Genomic DNA, 23,183 nt, shown 5'->3' on the forward strand with positions numbered 1-23,183 from the left:
GTTATTAATTAGAAATAGAGAAAACTACTGAACCTTCAATATTGTTATGGCAATATTACTGGCATTGTGAATAAGGCTATACAAGATTCTATTCGAATTGAGTCAAATACTACATCAACCTATAAAGCACAGTCTTAGTTTGTTCATGCATAACAATGTTCAAGTATGAGGTTTAAAACTGCAAACTTCACAATGCTTTAGGAGAACTGACATATAACTAAATTTTATCCCATAGCAATTACTGCCAAAATACGTCTTCCTAAAACTAGCATACTCAGATTGGCTCAACTGCTCATTAAAACATGGGGTTTTACTACTTTTATGTCTGTAATCTTCAACTTTGTGGAAGAAGATACAAAAAAAGAAAGCCACCACATGATACTGTGAAAACATACTTTTTTAAGTAAAAGGCAATTACCCTCAAATAATCTTAAGTATTTAAATTAAAACCCAAATCATACATTTTATATTGATAGCAGATAGATTAGGCTAACACATTCCTGCTTCCAGGAGAAACAACCTGCAGATAACCCCATCTCATCAATCCTGATCTCGTCTCTTGGCCCCAACAAAATAATGCAACTTTTAGACAACTTTTAATTTCATGGTTTTTTGGCTTTTAATTAATATAATTCAGGGAGAAATTACTTCATTCAAGCAGTTATGCCAGGAGTTCCAAGGGAACAGCTACACAAGAGAAACAATGATGGAGATGAAGGTGGAAACATTTCTCAGCTGCAGGTATGACATGTTGACTGCAATATAGTGATTTTAGTTCAGTACCCACCCCACACCCCAATTTCCTAAAAACATCCATGCACAAGATTTCCCTTCACATTACAATTTATTCCTCCACCTTATTCAATACCAATATCCCTACATCACAGAAAAGAGAAAAAAGTTCTTGACTCATAGGGTGAGAACTGCAGTCCCTGAAACTTCAGGATATAAGATGGTGCATACAGTTGGTTTTGATACAGGAAGAATGATGTAAATGTCAACACAGCCAGTGGCACTGCTGTTTTTTCCTTTCTTTTACAGACCACAACAATTCTAGGTGTGTAATGGTAAAACGAACAGCGCAGTGGATCATCACTAATTTGCAATATAAAGTGTAACAAAGACAAGAGTGTACTTGTACTTCTATACAGACTATCCATGGATATTAAAATTTTAAAATACTGTAACTTTTTTTTAAACTCTCTTTAACAGATTCTTTTTTCAAGTAAGGCTTACAGAGCTTTCTCAACTCTTCATCAGAAGACAATAATTTTAACAATTTCATAAATTTTCCAGAACCTAAAGAATAAACAAAACCCTGCAGCACAGACACAAATAGTACCTACAGTACCTGTAGCTCTGGCATTCACCTACTGTGTTGACCTAGCCAGATCATTTCACCTCTAGATACATTTTCCTTCTTCAGCTCCAGCTTGAATAAAAAATCATGACCATTTTCAAAATGCTCTTGCACACTGCCTGTATTTTTAGAGCTCCAAAATGCCACAATACTGCAACGATTTTAACAAAGGCTGTTTCGATGGGTGAGATGAGAAGGTAAAAGACTGAAAATGAAGAAAGCACTGAAAAAATCCTCAAATCAAACTGAACTATAACAATTTTTATGATGCAACTAAGATGACATGACTAGAAAAATATGTGGGAATTGGATGTTTTAAAAACATTAGTATTTTTAGATTTTAAGGAATGCAAAGCATATGCATCAGTATCAGAATGACTGTTTTTTCAGAGAGCAGAATACATAGCAACTGAGTAATGTCTATTTGCTCATGTACCACATACTTATAGTTGCCTGCTTAAAAGATGCAATTTATACAGTGAAAAAAACCCCTGACACTATACAGCACTCCCACATATCAGACAGTAACAGGTTTAAGACTACTGGAATGAAACCTCAGTGCTCTTGCTGGGAGGAGGCTACACTTCCACACTTTGTTGCTTTTAGCCAAAGACTTTGAGAGAGATTTTCACATTAGAACAATAATTTCTAGCTTTTCAATAATTTTCAGTAAAAATATTGAAAATCATGTATTTTCAGTAATTCAATAATTTTCAATTAATAACTAAATATTCAATAAATAACAAAAACCTAAAAATAGCAAAAGAAAATTAAGCCTTTACTAAAATTAGGGGGGGGGAACAGAAGTATTTTAGGTAAACAGAGTTATTTCCAAAGGGGAGTTCACAACTACGCATCCAAATTTAAGTATTGAACAAGAAAAAAAAAAATATTCTACTTACCCATCTCTCATCACTTACCATCTGTTTGATGTTTTAAAACATTAAGCACTATGCAATACCTGGTTAGATAACTCAGTTTAAGACACAATGTTTTACTGCCATCTACAAGCAACCCAAACTTTAAACCTCTGTTGATCACTGAGGTTACACTCCAATAAGCTGCAATATTTCTATGAACTACCAATTGATCCAGTCACATTTCAAATACAAACTGGAATTTCTTTCTGAAAACTCTTACATATTTTCCCCTCACAGCACACTGTGTACATTCTTTATTTTAAATTACATTAAACAAAGTCCTCATATCAGAGGCACAGGAGAAGTAGTGGTATAATTCAACTTATGCACAATGCCATCCCATTAAAACTAACCTTAACTGAAACTGCTAAAAAATAAGAACTGAGGTTCTGAACAAAAAGTTTATTAATTTAAAGGCTATAGTGCCCTACTAACAGGGTCACAAAAGAATCACAGGATCATAAAATCATCTAATATTTAGGTTGGAAAAGATCTTTGAGATCATCAAGTCCAACATTAACTCAGGACTGCCAAGTCCATCACTAAACCATGTTGCTAAAGCAGCGCATCTACATGGTTTTTTAAACACCTTCAGTGACGGTAATTCTACCACTTCCCTGGGCAGCCTGTTCCAAAGCTTGACCACACTTGAAGAGAAGAAATTTTCCTAATATCCAAATAATCCAATAAAATTCAAAAATAATTCAAATATTCCAATGTCTAAAAGAAGTATAAAACACCTATATAAATATCGGGGGGGGGGGGGGGGGGTGAGAAAGGAATAAAAAGGAAAAAATTATCAGAAAAAAGCTAAACAAAAATAATAAAAAAGTATCATTGCTTTTCCAGTCAGGAACACAAAGAAACAAGCACTTTATCTCCCTAAATAAAAGGAAAAAAAATTCAAACTTTATGAAATAAAATGTTAGTTAAGAAAGGATATCACAGTGCAAATAAATTAGACAGACCCATTTATTTGTATACAATTTTTTTATAAGGCTATTATTGAACAAATCTCAGCGGAAGGCCCAAGTCTGGACTATTAACCCGTATGACAGCCAAGAGAAAACCAGGCCCATCAGTTTACAAAACCACTATGGGACATATCAAGACATATTTCAAAAACATTTATGCAGATATTGGAAAAGAGTAAAACATAAATTATCCAAGACACTTCAAAATCATCTGTAAAACTAGAAAGCTTCTTATAACATGTCAAATCCAGAAATCAATTTAATTATTACTTTGACCACATTTGCATAAGTCTGCCATCCCTTCGTGTCTTCTGCTACATAACTAAATTCCATCACCAACCATGGTCTACACGAGTTTCAGTGTGTTCAACTGACCAACTGGTCTTTTTTTCCTTATTGTTCTGCAAAGCAAGAAGAGCTTCAAGTCACTTGGTATCATCTTGACTGTGATCCTGAGTAGATCAAATCTTGATCAAATCATCAGAATTGTTACTTTCACTCTCTAAAGTGGATGTAAGATATCTGTAGGCATTTACTTTGGGATAAGCTACTTGTCAATTACCATTTTGAATTTCCATAACTAGTTCCATGCTAAGTATCAACTCTAACAGAGTTCAAAAATGTAAATATTGTGTTAGGTGATCATTAATTTTTCCAAATCTTTGGTTTATGAAAGTTCTTTACTCTTTTTGTGTTCATTCCTTGACACTTTACCATTATCACACAGCCCATCTAATTCCCCAAATAAGTTAAACAACACACTTCTTTTAAAATAATCTACATAATCTACTTATTCTAAAAATTGCTTTGGCAGGAGGTCATTAGCCATGTATTTTGTGTTCATCTCACTGAGGAAAGATAATCCCAGTAGATCCAGTATTGACCAATGACAGTAGCACATGTCTCCTGGGGTAATACAAGAACACAGCCACACCTTTAAGTGCTGGAATGTTATTCTTAGGCCAGTTCAAAATAAACTTACTATGTATCTGCCATTAAGGCGGCAAAAAGCTATGATAAGGTCAGACAGCAAAATGCTTGCACCTCACCAACAAGCATGAGATGCATCCAGATGCTCAGTTCAGATTTACAGCTTTCTCCACACAGAAATGCAGTAAATTACAAGCATTGTTAGTAAGTATCAGCATACCATAGCGAATGACAATTTTTACAAACTGCCATAACACAGATTTATTGCATAGTATAATCAAAATATCGAGGGGACACAAAGATCTATGCTGGAACAATTCTATGAACTGAAGCTGCTGATCTTTGAAATGTTAAGGATAAAGCAAATTTAGAAAGAAAAGGCCAATTTACTGTCAAATAATTTGTTTTATAAAATTCCCTTCTGTCAGTATTTTGTTATACAAAGTAAAAACTTATCAGAAAAGCAAAATACACAGATTACTTCAAAATGCTCAAAGCTTACAATGCCATTAAGACAAAATGCCAGCTGTTACCAGAAGTAGGTATGTGGGCAGCTTAAAATGTATAGCTGTTCAGAGTGAGAAGTTGCCTTAAATGGTATCAGATGATAGGTAAGCAAAAAACACAGGATCTCCAGTTTCAATCAATTTTCAACTACTCTTTTATCTATACTTTCAGATAAGATTCTGCATAATTCACAGGTATAAAAATGAATTACTGATGTGAGCAGGTAATAAAGTCTCAATACTGGCTACGGGAGAAACTGTTTATTGTACAGAATATTTGAACGGAATGAAAAATCACTCTGAAATACCATCTTAGAATCAGATACAATTACACAAAACATGTTGCACAATCAGTTTTTCAAATTTTCTTTAGGATCACTACACTACACATTTTATTCTGTGTTAATTCAACATCAGCTGGAGACAGATGGAAAACAGCAGTAAATTACTAAAAAAGAAAAGCTGCTTTGCTTAAAAAATGTGCGTTACTTTTATTTCTGAAGACAAGTAAAATGCAAATACTAACGGTACTGCATGTACTGCCACTACACTTAAAATATATTACTGCGCACCAGAAATGGATGTAAGATTGCTAAGAAAAAACCCCAAGTTAACTCAATAAAAATAAAATGCCCTTAGTTTGACAACCACTTAAAAAGTGGTTTTAACTTGATTCAGTTCTGTTCTGACAAAAGCTCTTAATGCTTACCTCACACTTAACTGAACTAATTTTTTAACAACTAGAACATCACATTTCTTAATGTTTTTCTAAGATTACAGCATAGCATGTTGCTGCAGCATAAGTGGTTGTGTGTCTACCTTCCCACCTCCCTCCAATGCACAATATTTGTCTATTACAAGATACAAATTCATATAAGAACTATTTTTGTACTTCACCACAGGATTCGGTTCCTCTTTACAAGACCCATAGTATCCTTTTTAAACTTGCAGGTCCTACTCTCCAAATATTTTAAACCAACGAATAAACCTAACAGTCATTCCTCATGCATGAAACTTGCTTTTTTTTCAACAATTCATTAGTCTTTTTGGAAATAAATACATTAACATTGAGAAAACTATTGTTACTATTAGTAACAATAAAATGTCACAAGGACAAAGTTAAGTATTCAAACTACACATACAGGGTTTAAGTTTTAGTCAAAATCCAAAACATACTAAGTAAAGAAACAAATGATCAGGGAACAAAAGCAGACTTAACTCTAGCCAGTGAGATAAGCACAAGGGAGTAAACCCTATAGTCTACTAAGCTCAGTTTAACTCGATGCAGGCCTACAGCTACCGAAGTACCTTAATCGTAATTGTGAAGTACTGGGTAGTATCGCCACTAAAGGAGAAGCTGAAGCTGCTTGGATACCGTACCTTACCATTTCCTTACTTTGCAGTCGGTATATTTCTTGTCTGTATCCCTCAGACTTACACCATAGCTCCAAAGACAACTGCAACACTTGAAATGCATTGTGCCCTCTTAAGCCCCATGTTCACAATTAAATTTACATTATAACACACTTTTATACGGCAATACTATTTAAAATATTAACTTCTTTGAAATAATTTTTCTCAATCACTGGAATTTTTAAGATATTATATAGTTTCTTATTAATAAATTACAAAAAAGTATTTATTTATAAATAGACACTTATATTTTCAATAGCCTAGATGAAAGCATCCTTACTCTTTCTCTGCATCTCCTTCACTTTCTTCTGCATGATCAAAGCTCCAATTATTTTTAAAACCTCCATCTCTCTTGGACTGTGATCTATCCAAAGCTGAAAGGAGAACAAGTGAAGAAAAGTCTTGATTTCAACCCGAATTATTAATCAACACAAAGTAGAGTAATAAAACAGATGCATATATTTTCCCCCGAGCATTTACATTTTTGCTGTTTAACTATCACTTAACAAAATAAGTTCATCAATGCAGTGGTGACTCATTTTCCTAAATACAGGTGAGTATCTGTCCACATCTTGATTACTAATGCAACAAGTTAGCAAGCTATTAAAAATGACACGAGGTAGTTTTACTGACACCTGTAAGTTAAAGGTTCCTTCTCCGATATGAACTATATGCCACATGCAGAAAGGGCCTTAAAGTTTATTATTTAAATGTTTAATACCCAAGCACTATTTAAATTTTTTCATAAAAAAGCAACAGTTTTGAACCCCAAATACAATTGCAACATAATACACTTTTTTTTAAATTCAACAGCTGACACTGATCCAAATTAACATATGATGGTAACTGAAATTTCAGCGTTAGCATCAACTAAGTAAAAATCTGAAAACTCTGCAAACACTCACACTGTATCAAATTTCAGATTTATCTACTGCCATATCCAACAGTATAGAGATTTTCATATAATATGATGGCATGGGAGTATTCTTCAGTGAAGGAGGTCCAGAGCACGGAGACAGCAATTAAGGCACTGTTCACCCCAGGCCCTAATTACCATGAGTAAGAGCTGTCTCACACAAATTCCGTATGACAAACCATGCAGCAGCTTTGACTTGATTATAATTTAAATGTGTCTTTTCTTACTATGTTTTTCTCTATGTAGTTCTAAATGCATATAGAAATAATGAATGCAACTCTCTGTTTTGATAGAAAAGAAAAAAAAAATCACAGCCAACAACAGATGTCTAGGGTAAAGTATATACATTGCACACACAAATATTTATTGCATATTCAACCTCTACTTCCAGTTGCTTGCAACTACTGAGGATTTCCCCAGTATCCACCAGCCACGGGTGATATTTTTGTGTTTAGCTGCCTTTGCTAGCCTTTTTCTTCTCCCCGCTTGCTTTTTTCATCAAGCCTACTTTACAGAATCAACAGCATCTTGCAGCTGATAGTACATCAGCTTGTTTATGTATTACATGAGTAAGTATCTCCTTTTCCTTGTCCTGAGTCAATTTGGCATCTTTTGCTCCTACTTAGTACTCTATTCCTCCAATTCTTGCACTTTGGAAGACAGTATTAAGCAATCCTTCCACATTCATTCATGATGACATAGATCTCTGCTGTATTCTTCACTGTCATCCTTTTTCCAAGCATTATCTTTTTGTGTAAAACCCAATTAACAAGCTTCAGATTTTAAAAAGCATGCTTATAAGAAGAATGGCAGAAAGCAGTTTAACACCTTCAGGTTAGTGTGTGTGGACACTGTTTTGTAAACTCCTTTAGCAGGAATTTCTATCATTCAACAGTGTGGTTGAGGAATCCCTAAATGGGAGGAAAAAAAGTTCACAGTGAACCTCCATGAAACAAGAACAAAGTTGTGCACTTGGGGAAAAAAAAAATCCTTTAAAATTCTGCCTAAAACACTGAAATGAGGAGTTACATATACAGTATTTAGTAAAATGCTAGTATCCAACAGAAGATACCATCTTAGAAAATTTTTTTGCATGTCTTGTACCTTGTGCTGTAAGGCAAATCATTTCATATGAATCTACATTACAGCTGACCAGAAAAACACACCTGTTTCTTTATTGTTTTGGATGTAAACCTGTATTGGGTTTGTATGCCAAGATTTTGATGGGGGGTGAGAGGCAGGGGGGTGCAGGGGTGTCTTCTGTGAGAAGATGGCAGAACCTGCCCCCATGTTGTACAGAGGCACTTCTAGCCGGCTCCAAGACCAAGGCCATTGGCCAAGGCCAAGCACACCAATTAACAGGGGTGCCGCCTCTGTGGTAACAGTTAAGAAGGAGGGAAAACTGCTGTGCAACAGCAGCCAGAACAGAGAAGTTAGGATACGTGAGAGACACAACTCTGCAGACACCAAGGTCAGAGAAGAAGGAGGGGGAGCAGCAGGGGGTGGGGGTGAAGTGTTTTAAGATTTGGGTTTATTTCTCATTATCCTACTCTGATTTGATTAGTAATAAATTAAATTAATTTTCCCCAGGTTGAGTCTGTTTTGCCCATGATGGTAACTAGTAAGTGATCTCTCCGTCCCTATCTCAACCCACGACCCTTTAGTATTTTCTCTCCCCTGTCTGGTTGAGGAGGGGGAGTGAAGCAGTTTGGTCGGCACCCAGTGACTAGCCAAGGTCAACCTACCACAGATGCCAGCCAGATGCATTTACTGGCCACACAAAGAACTTTTCTAGGAAAGCAACTTTTTCAGATGTATCACAGCATTGCCAGAACTCCCTACCACACCTGGAATACAGCAGCAGAGACTGTTTCTACTACAACACACAGAAGCTTTTACAAGTCTTGCATCTGCTGAGATCACATCTTTTTCTGTGTGTCTCAGAACCATTCTGAACATGAAACCTAAATCAAAGGTTTGCTTTGGGACCAATGTATTTTTCCAGGAGGACCTTAAGTTCACATTTTTTCCCCCCAGTTACACTGGTAAAGAAATAATACAAGCCTCATCTTACAAATGCTTAGACCACCATAACTGCAACCAACTTATCAGATACTGCAGCATTCACACAAATTCAAATTAAGTGTGCTCAGAATCATTGCCTTCATCCAGACTCTAAGTAAATTAAAAAGAATGCTTATAAGCTTTCAAATCTGTCGTTCATCTAGAGTCATCACATATATTGTTAAGAGGATACAAGTACTCATAAAAATCTGACACAGAAATGTTTTTTTAATTGTTTTACCTTCCCCACTGCTTCATTATTCTTTCAGACAGGCTTCTATGCAAAACAGCTCTTTATCTTCCAGCTCTGATACCATCAGCTCTAGTACATCAACTGTGTGACTACAGTAAGGTTGCATTTTCACACTGTGAAGCAGCACTACATGGACAGGTTTACACACCCCTCACATTTCCTATAACTTGGGCGTTCTTCTCCTGTCTTGCATCCTGTGTATGTCAGCGCAGCTGTTTCTTCACTGAGAGCAAACTTGGGGAAGGAAACTAATTCAGGAAAAAATACCTTGAGCAGTGGGGCAGGGGGAAATTTGAGGGTTTGGGTTTTTTTTTTAAACCATATCAGTTCCCTCCTCTGTTCAACCACACTATCACAGCAGTTGTGACAGTACAGCAGAGGTAAGGGGCATCCGGGAACGGTGATCATTTTAGGCACTAAGGATTCCAAAGGAATGTGCATGGAACCATAGCCTAACCTACATTTATAGGTATAGACTTAGAGATCTATTGCTTAGAAGACGCTTAAACTTTCCTCTCCCTAAATTAGCTGTAGATGCAAAATACCTGTCAAAACTACATCCAATAATAGGCAGTAATAATAAACTGATTGTGAGATACTCAATGAAACAAGGATTTCAGTAGTAAAGTTCTATGATACCAGTGTAACAGATGCAAAGTATGGATGTTCTTTCACACATGAAGGCAATTTAATTTCTCAAATGGCTAACAAAATACCCCATCCTTTCAAGAATGTAGTATCAACAGAAAAACAACGATAAATACAGAGCATCCACTCCTGGGAAAAGGAGTGCTTTGCAAATGCTTTGCAAAGTAGAAGCATTTAAGGGCTCTGTAGTTCAAAGATGGAAAATCATCTGCATATTCTGATAAATGACTGGTTTTTTTCGTCAGGACTTTCATACACGTTGGGTTACGTACAGTGCAGAGTATCACGTAGAATGAACAGAACTGTCTAAGTTTTATCATTTGCCAAACTGTGTTTAACATTTTCTAAGGATTAACAAGGAGTAACAGAGGAGGATAAAAGGAGGACAGAGCTTTGAAATACGTTACAACATTTTCTTTGCAATGTCTTTGAAAGTTTTTCTGCTAAGATAGCAGTGGTAACCACACAATGGACAACTAGTGTTTCTTGACCTTTTCTACTGATTCTCCCAACAGAGATGTAGAGGTATCACCCAAGGATTCTGCCCTTGTGACAGCATCAGAAAACAATGCAGAAGTATTTCAAGAGGGCTTCTTTATTTATATTAGCAGCAAAAGGAATGCAACAGAAAACACGGGCCCATGGCTCACTGAGACAGGAACCTAGTGACAAGGGACACTGGAAAAGCTGAAAAACTTGGGTTGTTTGGGTTGGTTTTTTTTTTACCACTCCATATTTCACTGTTAAGTTCTGCTCTCAAGACGTCCCAGTTCCCTAACCCTACCAACAGAATCTGTGGGAATGCAACATCACCCATTGTCAAGAAAGATAGGCTTAAGGAACACTTAAACCAGCTGTACATGCAGAAGTCCACTGCATCAGACAGGAGGTACCTGATGGTATTGAGGAAGTTTGCTAATGCCACTGTTAGGCCCTTCTACATTATCTCTGAAAGGTCACTGCGTAAGAGATGTTCCCAATGACTGGAAAAACATCACACATCTTCAAGATGAGCAACAAGGATGATCTGGTGAACTGCAGTCTATTCTGCTTCACCTCAACGCCATTAAGGTTATGGATCAAATCTTCCAGAAATCCATTCACAGCTACATGATGACAAGAAAGAGAACAGCCAGCATGGATTTACCAAGGGCAGATTGTGGCCAACCAACCTAACTGCATTCTACAGTTAGATGGCTGGCTGTGTAGGTAAGAAGAGAACAGGTGTTGGTTTTCCACAGGGCCCTTACAGCCAGACTAGAGAGACACAGACTGAGTGAATGAATGAGAAGGTGAGAAGAAAACCAGCTGGACCATTCGGGTCAAAGGATGATGACTACCAGTACAAATCCAGCTGCTAGCACCCCTCAGCCATCAGTACTGCACCCAATACCATTTAATGTCTTTGTTAATAATGTGGATGCTGGGACCAATGGCACTCAGCAAGTTTGCAGGTGATACCAAACTGGGGGAAGCAGTTAATACACTGGAAGCCAGGGCTGCTATTCAGAAGGACCTGACAGGCTGGAGAAACAGGCTGACAAAAACCTTATGAAGTTCAAAAGCAAATGTGAAGTCCTACACCTGGTACCAAACAACCCCAATGCAGCAGTGCAGCCTGGGGGACAACTGGCTAGGAAGCAGAGGATGCGGGGGTGCTAATGGACAGCAAATTGACCATGGGTCAGCAGTGAACCCACACGGCAAGGAAGGCCAACATGACATACTAGAAAAGTTTAGACAGCAGTCAGGAGAAGTGACTCCTTCCCTCCGTATGAAACTGTAGCCAGAGTACTGCACTCATTTTGGGTCCTCTGCAAAGGAGATACAAGGAGAGGTTAAAAAAAGTGGATTTATTCAGCCTTCAGATGCAGGGAGGGGAGTCTTCAACTGCCTGATGGGAAGGAAGAGAGAATATAAAGCTAAACTCTCCACAGAGATGCACAACAGAAGGACAAGAAGCACTGGACACAAGCTGGAACAAAGAAAATTCCAACTCAACATAATAATTTATTTTTTATCATGATGGTACTCAGGAGTGGACCAGGTTAACCTGAGAGGTCATGGAGACTGAACAAAGACCTGAGCAACCTGCTAACTGGGCTTGGTTCGGACAGGAGGTTCCAACCCACATGCTTACAACCAGCAGTCAAGCAAAATCAGTGGCTACTCACAGGTACGAAGCATCACCTAAGGTAATTGCACCACCATCACACACACTTCCAAAATTATGTACCTCAGTCACTTTTCTCTCTCTCTGAGTAAGTCTGCCACCCTCTCAAACTTTCCAAACAAGTAACGTAATTTAAATAACATCAAAACCAGGATCCAATAATAAAGGGGGAAAAAACAAACAAAGAAGTCATTTTTTTCATCTCTAGTATTATGAATATATATAATTCTCTCCTTATATAAGACCTCTATTGCTAGACTGGAGATACACTAACAATTCAGAAGGGAAGAAGAAGGTTTCAGTGGTTTTATAGGGAAGATAATACAGGGAAGATATTCCTATTTGATAAGAAAACTGGAGGATAAAAAGTTAGGATAGGCTAGGGACAATTTTTGAGCTGCCAGTTTACTCTTAAAGTATGAAAACATATATAAAGCTAACAAGCCATTTCAAGGAAGATGACCAAGAATTCCAGAATATGATTTCCATGGCAAATCAGTACATGATAGTAATCACACATGATCTCGAAGTCTGAACACTGGAAGAATTTATAAGATAAGCAAAGCACAGCAGGAAACCTTACAGTATATTACGCATCAGTATATTATGCATCTGATTTGCACACTTCTGATTTTAGACAGTTATGCACCATGGGATCCATCTTCATAAAAAAGTCTAAGCTTGTGCAACTGACAATGCAGCAGCACTAAACGGCAACCTATTTTTAGGAAGTGTTGGAAGGCAGTCACATACAAAACAAGATTAATAACCCAGCCCAACTACCTGGAAATTAGGCAACCAACATTCTGAGAATGTTTCCAGGTTTGCTGCAATAATTGGAACATCAGGTTGAAATAAAGCACTGTATCTACATACAAAAAAGAAAAAAAAAATCAACAATTTCTATTATTTAACACTTCTGGATTTATCCTGCAAACTTTCAGGGATGATGTCAGATAGATACTATCCCCTCTATAAAATTATACAGAAATTAAAGTCCAGTAAGGTTCCATAACTTCTACATGAAAATAACTTGCAAACATATGACAGGAGGAGAAACTCTTAAAATGTAGTTAAAGCAGAAAAAAGCAAGACCCTTCTCTGATGTTGTCAATTGTTAAAAATTCACCTGAAATGGACAGCAACAAAAGCACACAAAGAAAACACACGACATCCTCAATATAAAACCTCAATAATTTGGTCAAATGGAAAAGGCCCATCTCAGACAATTCTGAGTAAGGAAAGGATGAAAGGAGGATGAAAGAGTTAGTTAAAGTCTAAGCTGTGAGAAAAAAATGCATTTGACTTTCTGTAAAGGCCAAAGACCTGCATTTTTCCCTATTCTTAGTGACACTGACAAGCTTTCATACCCATATGAGAGAGCAGTCAGCTGGATTAGATTGCTGATATGGCTGAAAAGTAATACAGACCGTCTCCACCAACACTTGCCCCCCCACAGGATTAGTTTTCTGCCGATTTCGTTCCTTCAGCCAACTTGCCATGAAGCCAAAGAAGTGCAGGTGTTGACTCAAGCAAAGCTGTGAGCACACTGTCTCTGGGAGGGGTAGCAGGTAGGACTGTCACTGAGCCTGGCTGTGTCATAAATCGCTGGCACAATTACTTGCACGGCCATACAGTATGGCCCCATACATGTGGACTGCTGTTAGAAAATGACCCTGCAAATGCACATACAGTTAAAAATCACATAAATCATGTCTGTTTGAAAAAAAGAATACTGGAGAAATGCAACACTAGTACAGGCGACAGCCTCCTGCTCACACTAGATACATCATATACTTCAACTCCCTTTGCAATTAGAGGTATCAATGCAGTGAGGCATGATGTAATACAACTACATTACTACACTAAAAACACAGAAATCTTTATAATGTAAGTATCAGACTTCACTAGACCTAACAACGAGTATAAGGAACACTGACAACTGCTAACTAAACCACAGTATGCTGAAATTCACTAAGCAGGCTTTCTTTTTAAAAAGCTAGAAAAAATAACTTTACCATCCCTGGAAAAAGAAAAATTTATTTCAGTAATTACTTGTAAAGGTACTGAAGATGAAGAAGTGCTATCAATCAACTAATTTTTAATATAACAAAATAATACAAGCTAGCTTGCTAACTGCACCTAGTTATGAACCTACTTTTCAATAAATATCACTCGAAAGACACCCAACTTCTTAAGAGACCATTCAGCAACTGGAGATGAGTTTCAGCCACCTTTATCAAAACATGAAACTCATGCTTACCTTGATCTATCAGCTTTTTCTATCACAGGGCAGTCGGTCTTTCTTCCAAGTAAGAAACTGTGCCTTAGCCATCTAACAAAGCCTTTGCTAGATGACAAAGAAATTATTTACTCCATTAACAACATATATATATATATATATTTTGGTAGTATTCATTGGGTAAATATTCAGAGTCAGCTACAACACATCTGCCTTATGGCAGAATTAGTAATCTCAGTTAAAGGTTTACTGCCCCACGGTGCCAGGTTTATGCAGTTATAATAACCCGGACCAGCATAGTCCAGAAGTTCACTTTTGAAAGTTTATCCCCAATTGTAAAGAATCCTTAAATTGCCTCTTGAGCAGTGAGCTTCGGTAGAAATAAAGTTACAATGGACTCCAGTAAGGGTTTCTAAATGAAGAGAGCCTCAGAAATTACAAGGGCAATTGTAAATATGAAACCTAACATCTACTGCATAGTTCAAATTCTCATCTAATGGGCACTTGAATAATCTTTCTGTTAGAATGTCGTATTAAATTCTATCATCAGCAGGATATTCATATTTTGCTAAATGAGCCATAAAAATCAGACACGCAAAACAAACACAACATTATATCCTACAACATTAATAAAAATACATCAGTAGAATGAATTTTAGTACAAGTGAAACAACTGTATGGCAATGGATAAAAACATTCTCATGAAAATATTTTTGCAGCTGTTTCTTACAGACATAAATTTCTATGATTACATAATGTTAATCATGTCATATAGTATTATGTTGTACCACACCAGAAAAATATTACTGGTATTTATCATTCCTAGAACAAACAAACAAAAAAACCCACCAAAAAACCAAAACCAACCAAACAACAACAAAAAACAGAGAGACTCTGCTCCAGCTTATATGGTCTGAGAACAAACAGAAAACCAGGAAGGCTTTGCAAAGAGTTTCCAGATCATCACTGTTCTTTGTTTATAATCAAGATTCAGTCAAAGATATCCCAAATTCACTGTCTTTCACTCCAAATTATTCTTTCATAGGAATTACTGGGGGACACATTCAGAAATGTTTCCTTGCCTCGCGAAGCACTTACAGCACTTCCCCGTTAACAAAAACTTTTTAAAGGCCTGCTGACCAACCTGGGAAGAATAACCACAGCCTGTTAATTTACTCCCTCCAGTCTCCAGCCTTCACCATAAACTTCTTCTGTGCACAAGTTAACCTGTTACTTAAAATAATTGCATTTCCCTGGGCAGAATAAAGCTGTTGTTATACAAAAGCATTTATTCTGAAGTTGTTATGTACTACAGCTTAACCTGACTTAACAGCTCACCAGAGAGAGAAGAAAGGGGGAAATGTCCTCTTCCTCTCACATGCAAAGTCTGTCCGATCTCCCCATTCGAAACCATTGTCCTGTCTCGCCTGCTTACCCTTCAACAAACAAACTCAACAGGTTTGGCAAAGCACCAATCTGGCAAGACAATACACATCAAATTCAATCTCTTTGGCAATAAACTGGTAGGTGTCAGCGGTAGGGGACATTACAAGACACACCACCACAAGGGCTGGGGGGTGGGGAGGCTGGGGTGGGGGAGGCAAAGGGGGAAGAGAAGCAGACCCTTCTCCTCCACCTGCAGTAGTGAGGCCTAAAAGCAGCACAGCTGCAAAGTGTAACTCCTTCTAAACAGTAACATTCTGTTAGTCCCTATGCTCAAACCAGTTAATAATTTTAAGCCTTGCAAAGAGAACCAATAAATAGCTGACATGCAGCTTTGCATCCAAAATGGAGTCGGAGCATGGTAAGATAAAAGCAGCAACGTCACAGTTCCAGGCTTCAGGGAATTCATACACCCGATTTATCATTATCTGTACAAGACAATAGCAGCACACCTTAATCATTTTACTATTCTTTGGATATTTTATTTGGAGAGCATTATTTCCAAATTTTATATCCATGCTGCAAATTACTAGTGTAGATTAACTAGAAAACATCAGTACTCATGCATTTCCTACAATACTTTTAATAACCAACTATCCTCATAGTAGAGCATAATCCCTTCCACAATTTATTTAGAAGTTACTCAAACAGCAGCATTGCCAAAATGCTATTTCTTTAACTCATAGCAGACATTACACCATAAATAAAAACAAAACACCTTCTCAAAAGTTATTTGCTCTTAATCATTCCTGTTAGCTACAGTACCCAACCATTAGCCATTCTGTATTCTGATTTATACTAGACTGTAATTCAGAGACTGAATTCCATTTGGCACAATCCCCAGTTTCGTGCAGGGAGACTACACCATACAACAAAGTTAAGTAAGTTTTCAGTACTTTTACAACATTCAACTGAAAGTAATCAAAAAACATAAAAAAATATGTCTATGTACTAATGAACTACTAAGCTCTACTTACAACATGTTAGTTCTCAAAAAAGCTTCCAACCTAAACATGTGTCACTGAATTAGGCAGTGATTTAATGATTAAAAATACACCATTTGATTTTAACCCATTATTTAAGAACTGGTTATATTTTCCACATTTTCTAAAGGAAATGAAACTTCGTGGCCTCAGCAGCAAGATTAAAAACATTTATTATCTTCTATTTGTGAATGATCAGTGAAAAAAAAAAAAAAAAAGATTGCCAGGTGATTCTTTTTGCATTACAATATCCATCAACACAGGCTGCTAGAGCACCCACTAGAGAAGTAACAATTGCTCCTGTGAACATGACATTCATAGGCAACTGACTTGACCAACACAAGACACCAACTTTGACTTCACCACAGCTTGAAATCAGCTTCACCTAAAAATACTACATATGCTAGGCAGTCGAATGCAGTAAAAGAAAGTTCAAGAATATATGCTTTTAAAAATTAAATGTGTAAGATAAAATTACCAGCAGGTTTAATGCTATATAATGAATAAGACTAGTAATATTATTACTAGTGCTTTAGTTTGCTTCACTTTAAGTAATCAAGCACAGAACATCCGTTTCAATCTAGAATATGCCTGCCTTAAAAATCCTCCAAATTGAAACCAAATAGGTGCTGAAATACATGCCAAAAGAAAAAAAAAAATCCCAATCTGCTTTAGCCTCACCCACACCCCAATGGAAGCGCATTTTAGAACAAAGTTAAGAGAAGAATTACATTTGCCCTTTTTTCCCAAAAAAGGAGTATGTTCCCTGTATCTCTACAGCCTCCCGCACCATAACAGCTGCATTTTTATTTATCTTCTTTTCTCAGTCTCCTGCAGGATCTTAAGCTATCTTGTACAATCTTGCACTCTTTTATGCAACACACACACACAGATGGAAGCATACACTGTCCTGTGTACCAAGTCCTCCAGCAGCATGCTCTGACCCTGGAATGTTCAGCCAGTTAGTAGCAAACTAAACCATGCTGAGGAAATACTAAAACCTTCACTTCAAGGACACTAACTTTGACTTCTCTGTTTTATGGAAGTGGGCAAGTTTCACAAAATTTCTAGATATTTGTTTACATGTGAGATCTCTAGGCCTCTGCAAACAGAATGGTTTAATAGCTGTTAGTGGGAAGAGGTAAAATGATGAGAGATGACTCAAAATCCCCTCATAATCTTATAAAGTAATATTTACAAGTGATGAGTTTGGCAATTAGTCTCAGATTATAGGACTTACTTCAACACAGAACACCTTGACACATCTCAGTTATCTCAAGAAACACAGCTAAAACTCTATAGAAAAGGTGAAGTCTGATACTGCACAAAAATCCATGCAGTCTTCCAGAAACAACAGTAATAAAAGCCAAAGTTGTTGTTGAAACCATTACAATAAATAATCCATTATGTTTTATCCTTGTACATAAAACAAGAAGCAAAAGACTAAAATACCCAAATAGGCTTATCATAAAAGTATCTGTGCAAGCATGACATTTGCAAAATGTTGGTTTATGCTTGCTATCAAGCCACATATTGACATTATTACTTATGTTATTACTATTACTTTTCTATTTATAATTACATAAAGAAGAGAGTAAGGATCTCTTTTAGAAACACTCCCAATTTAAAATTTTTTGGGTGACTAAACCCCAGAATTTCTATACTTTTTGTGAGGAAAGAGTGGTGCCTTTACTATCAAATCCAGGTGCCAGAAAATAATGAACGAGGCATCCCATACAAGACAGTTACTCTTTTCACCTGAAGCTTCTGTGTCCCACTTTGTGTAAAATTATTATAGCAGCAGCTACTTAGGAAAAACTACCAAATAATAAATGCCTCCATAATAGCAAATCAGAATTGCACAGATATGTTTTTCAATTCAGAAAGCCAAGGACAAGCCTGGGCTCCTAGAATCCCACATCTCAAAATTTTAAAGGTGGTGATGATATGGTAGAGGACTTGGACACAGGCCCTTGTTTTAGAACATGCTACCAAGCACATTACAACAAATGTTATAGAGCATTAATAGCAGATAAATGAAGTTTATTTTTTGTATCTTTCTACACGCCTTAAGCAGCATTCTGCCTTTTTAATACTTCATGCCACCTTCACCCAAGTTCGGCTGGCACATACAAAAAGACAGTAAAAAGATAGTTTCAATTTGACTGCTGAGAAATAGTTCTCGACAAGTGGGTTTCACTCTTAGAAAATAATCTGTCACTGAAGTCAACGAGAAGGTTTCTTATTCTTAAAACCACTGGGAAGGACAGCTGAACAAAGGTCTGAGAAGGCATTTACGCAGTACTGGAAAGACATTCTGAATGGATCAGAGGACTGGGAGCCATAAGCAAGCTATGAAAGAGTCGCAAATTTCCCACTTTCAGATAGAAAACCACTCTCAAGAAAAAAAGAAGAAAGGAAAAAAACATGCGTGGACATTGATGGGACTGACAACAATTCAACAGCGCAAAGCACGAGTTTAGATTATGACAAAAAAAAGACACAAAAGAAGGTGAATAATACCTGAAGCATCCCCCCATTTTCAAGCTAATATCTCCACTATGTCATAAACAAAGTGTCAGAGACTGCTTCAGAGACAATTACAATTAATAATTAAATTTCACTATTAAAAATAAAGAGAAGTCAGAGCAGGTAGAAAATTTTCAAGTGTTCTATTTGAGTATGAACTCCAGTCTGCCCTCCTAATTTGTATTAGTCCTGTCAGAGATTTCTCAATATGATTAAAAGATTGGGGGGGGCAGGGAGGGGGGGGAGGGGGAAAGCCCCACACAAAAAAAAGGCAGGAAAGGCTTCAAATGGCACTTCAAATGGCAACTCTGTCTACACAAATGCTGTGTGTTTCTGTACCACTCCAGAACCTTAGCTACCTTTAAGAAAATGTGCAAGTCTACAACCCTTGCTTTGGTGAAGGCAATTCTTAACACATGAGCTGAGTGAAAAGCAAAGCAGTCTCTAGAATCCTCTGGCATATAACTGTCAAGTTTCTTCTGCTGCTGCTAATAATGGGTAGTCCACATAGTTTTCTCTATCATTATCAGGAAACCTGTAACCAAGAAAATGCAATGAAAATTGAGCAGATTCCTGCCATGACTGCACTGAAATCTCTCCGCAGCTCTGAAGGTAGAAACTGGCAACATTCCTTAGAAAGGAGATCCTCAAAAAGAAAATTCAATATTGGTTCTCAGACATCAGGAGACTGAAAAAAGAAAACAGGAAGGAATAAAATGTTTCTTCTTCTTGAAAATACATGCAATTAGGAATACTTTAAAGTTTGACTGTTGTCTACTGCATAAACATAGGGAAACTTTAAATTTAAGGCTGGAAAAGGGAAATTACAATTTCCTTGCAACTCAGTATTACCCAAGGAAACAATATAACAAGAGTTACCACAATTTTTCTCCAGAGGAACAGTACTCTCTATTCCCACATGCTGAACATCCCCCAATCTAAATCCAAACAGATCTGCCTATCATTGCTTTGTACTTTAGCTGTAACTATCAATCAAAAAAACACAGGAATTCCTGAGGATGGATACCTCCAATCACTAAATCTCTACTAATCTAAATCTGAAAAGAATTCCTATGCAACAGGACTACTTTGTTAGTATGAATTAGCTTGAATTTCTGCATATTCTGCTTATAACTTTGAAACCTTACTGTAGGAAAGTAAATTCCGAAAAGTTTTACTAATTCCACTTGCAAACTGGCTTCAATAATAAAAATAAGGTACTTTCCACACTTCTAAAATCTAACAGTCCTGACATTTCAGGAAAAGTAAACATGCAGGTTATGCATACCAGTGTATATATCGTGTTGGCATTGCTCCAGAATGATAGCTAATGTAGCTTTAAAGAGTCAAACATTATAGTTCTAGGCATATTTTTCACATTTTCCATTAAACAGTCTACATAACAACATAAAAAATGAAGCCACATTAGATATGCAAAACTGGACAAAAAACATGTACGGGTATGAATCATGGTGTTCAAGAACAACATTACCAGAAAGGCAACAGATAAATCACCCAAGGAACACCCTCTCAGAAAGACCATTTTGGTTTTATTGGAGAATAAAATAATAAAAATATTTTAAAAAAGCACTTTAGCAGCAGAATGACAGCCATATTTCTTCATAGTAACATCTGTTACACTAATTGAGAAAAAAAGTAGTATCTTACTGGACTGTGGAATCAAAACCTAAATTCTGAACAACTATCATACTTAAACGCAATTAATTTCAGTTAACTATGTTCATCTTAAGTCTGACTGATAGTCAACATTACCATGCCAACACACATACAGATACAGGTACATATTTAAACAACACAGTTTCCATTAGACTGAGTTCAATTAGTGACAGATCTAACATCCATTTCGCACATGATTTGTTTAGTGCATTGATGGCAGGGAGGGACAGAGGACTACCCCACCTTAGCAGCCTTTAATGTAAGGCTTCCAAAAACATCAAGTAAACAATTTTTAATTGCTGCTTACACAGACTTCAACTGAGCCCATGAAATATACGCACACCAACAAGTTATAGATATAAATCCAGGCTCATGCAATAGAAGTTGCCGTATTTCCTACTGTATACACTTTTATCCCAATTTTTGTCCACGTTATACTTGTCTCACAAGTCTGGCAGTCTCGTCCTTGTCTAGCCTTCGAACAATGGTGGTTCTAACATCATTAGATTGATTGAATGTATTGTGTACATTTCCAAATTACAGATTGCCAAAACCCCCACATGATAGATATATATATTCTATGACCTTACCTTTTCCTATAATGCCAACATCCCTAATAAGAACCTCTCAAATAATATCTGAAAGCCGCCTTCTTCCTTTGCTTCAAATCAGTACCAAGTTTACCAGCTCTTACAAGATCTGCTGTAGTACTATCAACCCATTTTAACTTGGGCCACCCTCAGAAATTTTTTGTCACCACCATCCACATTAGGCATTCTTCACACATGCATGCACACTCTCACACTCTTAGGGTTTCCATCACATCATCAGTCCTAAAATTAACACAACCCCAAATAATGGGGAAATACAAAACCAGCTGATAACTCAGTTCATCAATCATGGAATAGTGAAGCTTCAAATGGTGATGCTATCCAGTGTCACACTGGTTCTGCTGTTGGAAAGAGATCTTTCTCATAAGCAAAAACCCTGTCTTTTCTTAGCCACCTGTCCAACCAGCAAGTAGCCAAGGTGCACACAGAAGACAGTGACCAGTCATCACCCTGACACTATTAGTTGTCTGCACAAACCTCACTATGCTCTATGGAAAGAGTTCAGGAAAAAATGGAGTTGTCTGCATTTCACCACCAAACACTTTAAAAGGCAGAAGGCAGTAATGTGACAGCCCGTATTAACTAGAAAGTTTCTGAACATCAGAATTTCAGATTAATCACTCAAAACAACAAGCAGTATTTTGTTCACACAGTACTTCCCAGTACTTCTACTTCAAAACATCCAGGAATTAAAACCAAAACCCAGCATCCTGCAGCAAGAGAAAAGCTGCAAGAGGCATGTTCTGTTTAACAGTGGTACTACAGAACCTCCAATGCTAAACTTATCCCCGACTTGAAAAACTCTACTTATGAGGAGTAATTTATTTCATTAACATAGATTTTTTTCTTCACTATCATCATGGTAATGTAGCAGAATTTAGCAGATTATTGGTCTATGTCATCAGGGTATGTGCTCATAGCAATTTTGCAAGACTACAATAGCAGATTTTCTTTTACTCGGCAAAACTATATAAAGGCTCAATAGTTAATGATATTCGAATTTCAGGAGACTTTTTGCATTGTAATTAAGACCTTTACAGTGACAAAAAAACTCATCAAACCCATATATCAAAAAGATTATTCGAGGCTTTATAAACGCTAAAGGTTTCTTTCAGTGGCAGCTGATAGATCCATAGTCTTCGTATCACAAATGTAAGCGCGATCCCCCTCCCAAAATTAACCTCAGTCCCAAACCTTGAAAGGAGCGTTTTAGAAGCAGACGAGACTCATTTTACGGTGGGGGGAAAGGGTAGGCGCTAGGCCGGGGCCTGGGCGCAGGCTGAAGGCAGGGAAGTGCGGCGGGGAGGCGGCACGGCAACCCTCGCTACCCCTCACCTCGCACTAACCTTGCCCGCCGCCCACCAGCCCACCGCCCCGCCGAGAGAAGGTTCCTCCCGCTGCAGAACCGGCCCTGCTGCACCAAGCCCAGGCTGCTCCCAGCGCTCCGCCGCTACAAAGGAAACACTGCGCTTCCAAAGCCTCCAAACATTAACAGAGAGAAAGAAAGAAAAAGAAAAAGAAATCAAATCACCCTCACTAAG

At 37.3% G+C, this 23,183-nt stretch overlaps 1 protein-coding gene across 4 annotated transcripts in view; it reads right to left on the reverse strand.

Annotated features, from left to right (window-relative positions):
* The window catches only part of SENP6 (SUMO specific peptidase 6), a 90,713-nt gene that overhangs the window by 54,864 nt on the left and 12,666 nt on the right, over positions 1-23,183 (reverse strand). For 3 of the 4 annotated variants that reach the window (XM_027817065.2, XM_055713453.1, XM_055713452.1), the window contains exon 2: positions 6,384-6,477. The exons of the other annotated variant lie outside the window; for it this stretch is intronic. In XM_027817065.2, coding sequence (XP_027672866.1) covers positions 6,384-6,477 — 94 coding nt within the window. The remainder of the gene's footprint in view (positions 1-6,383; positions 6,478-23,183) is intronic. 4 annotated transcript variants of the gene reach the window in all.

The sequence above is a fragment of the Falco cherrug genome, chromosome 6 (assembly GCF_023634085.1).
Source record: "Falco cherrug isolate bFalChe1 chromosome 6, bFalChe1.pri, whole genome shotgun sequence".
Classification (NCBI taxonomy): Eukaryota; Metazoa; Chordata; class Aves; order Falconiformes; family Falconidae; genus Falco; species Falco cherrug.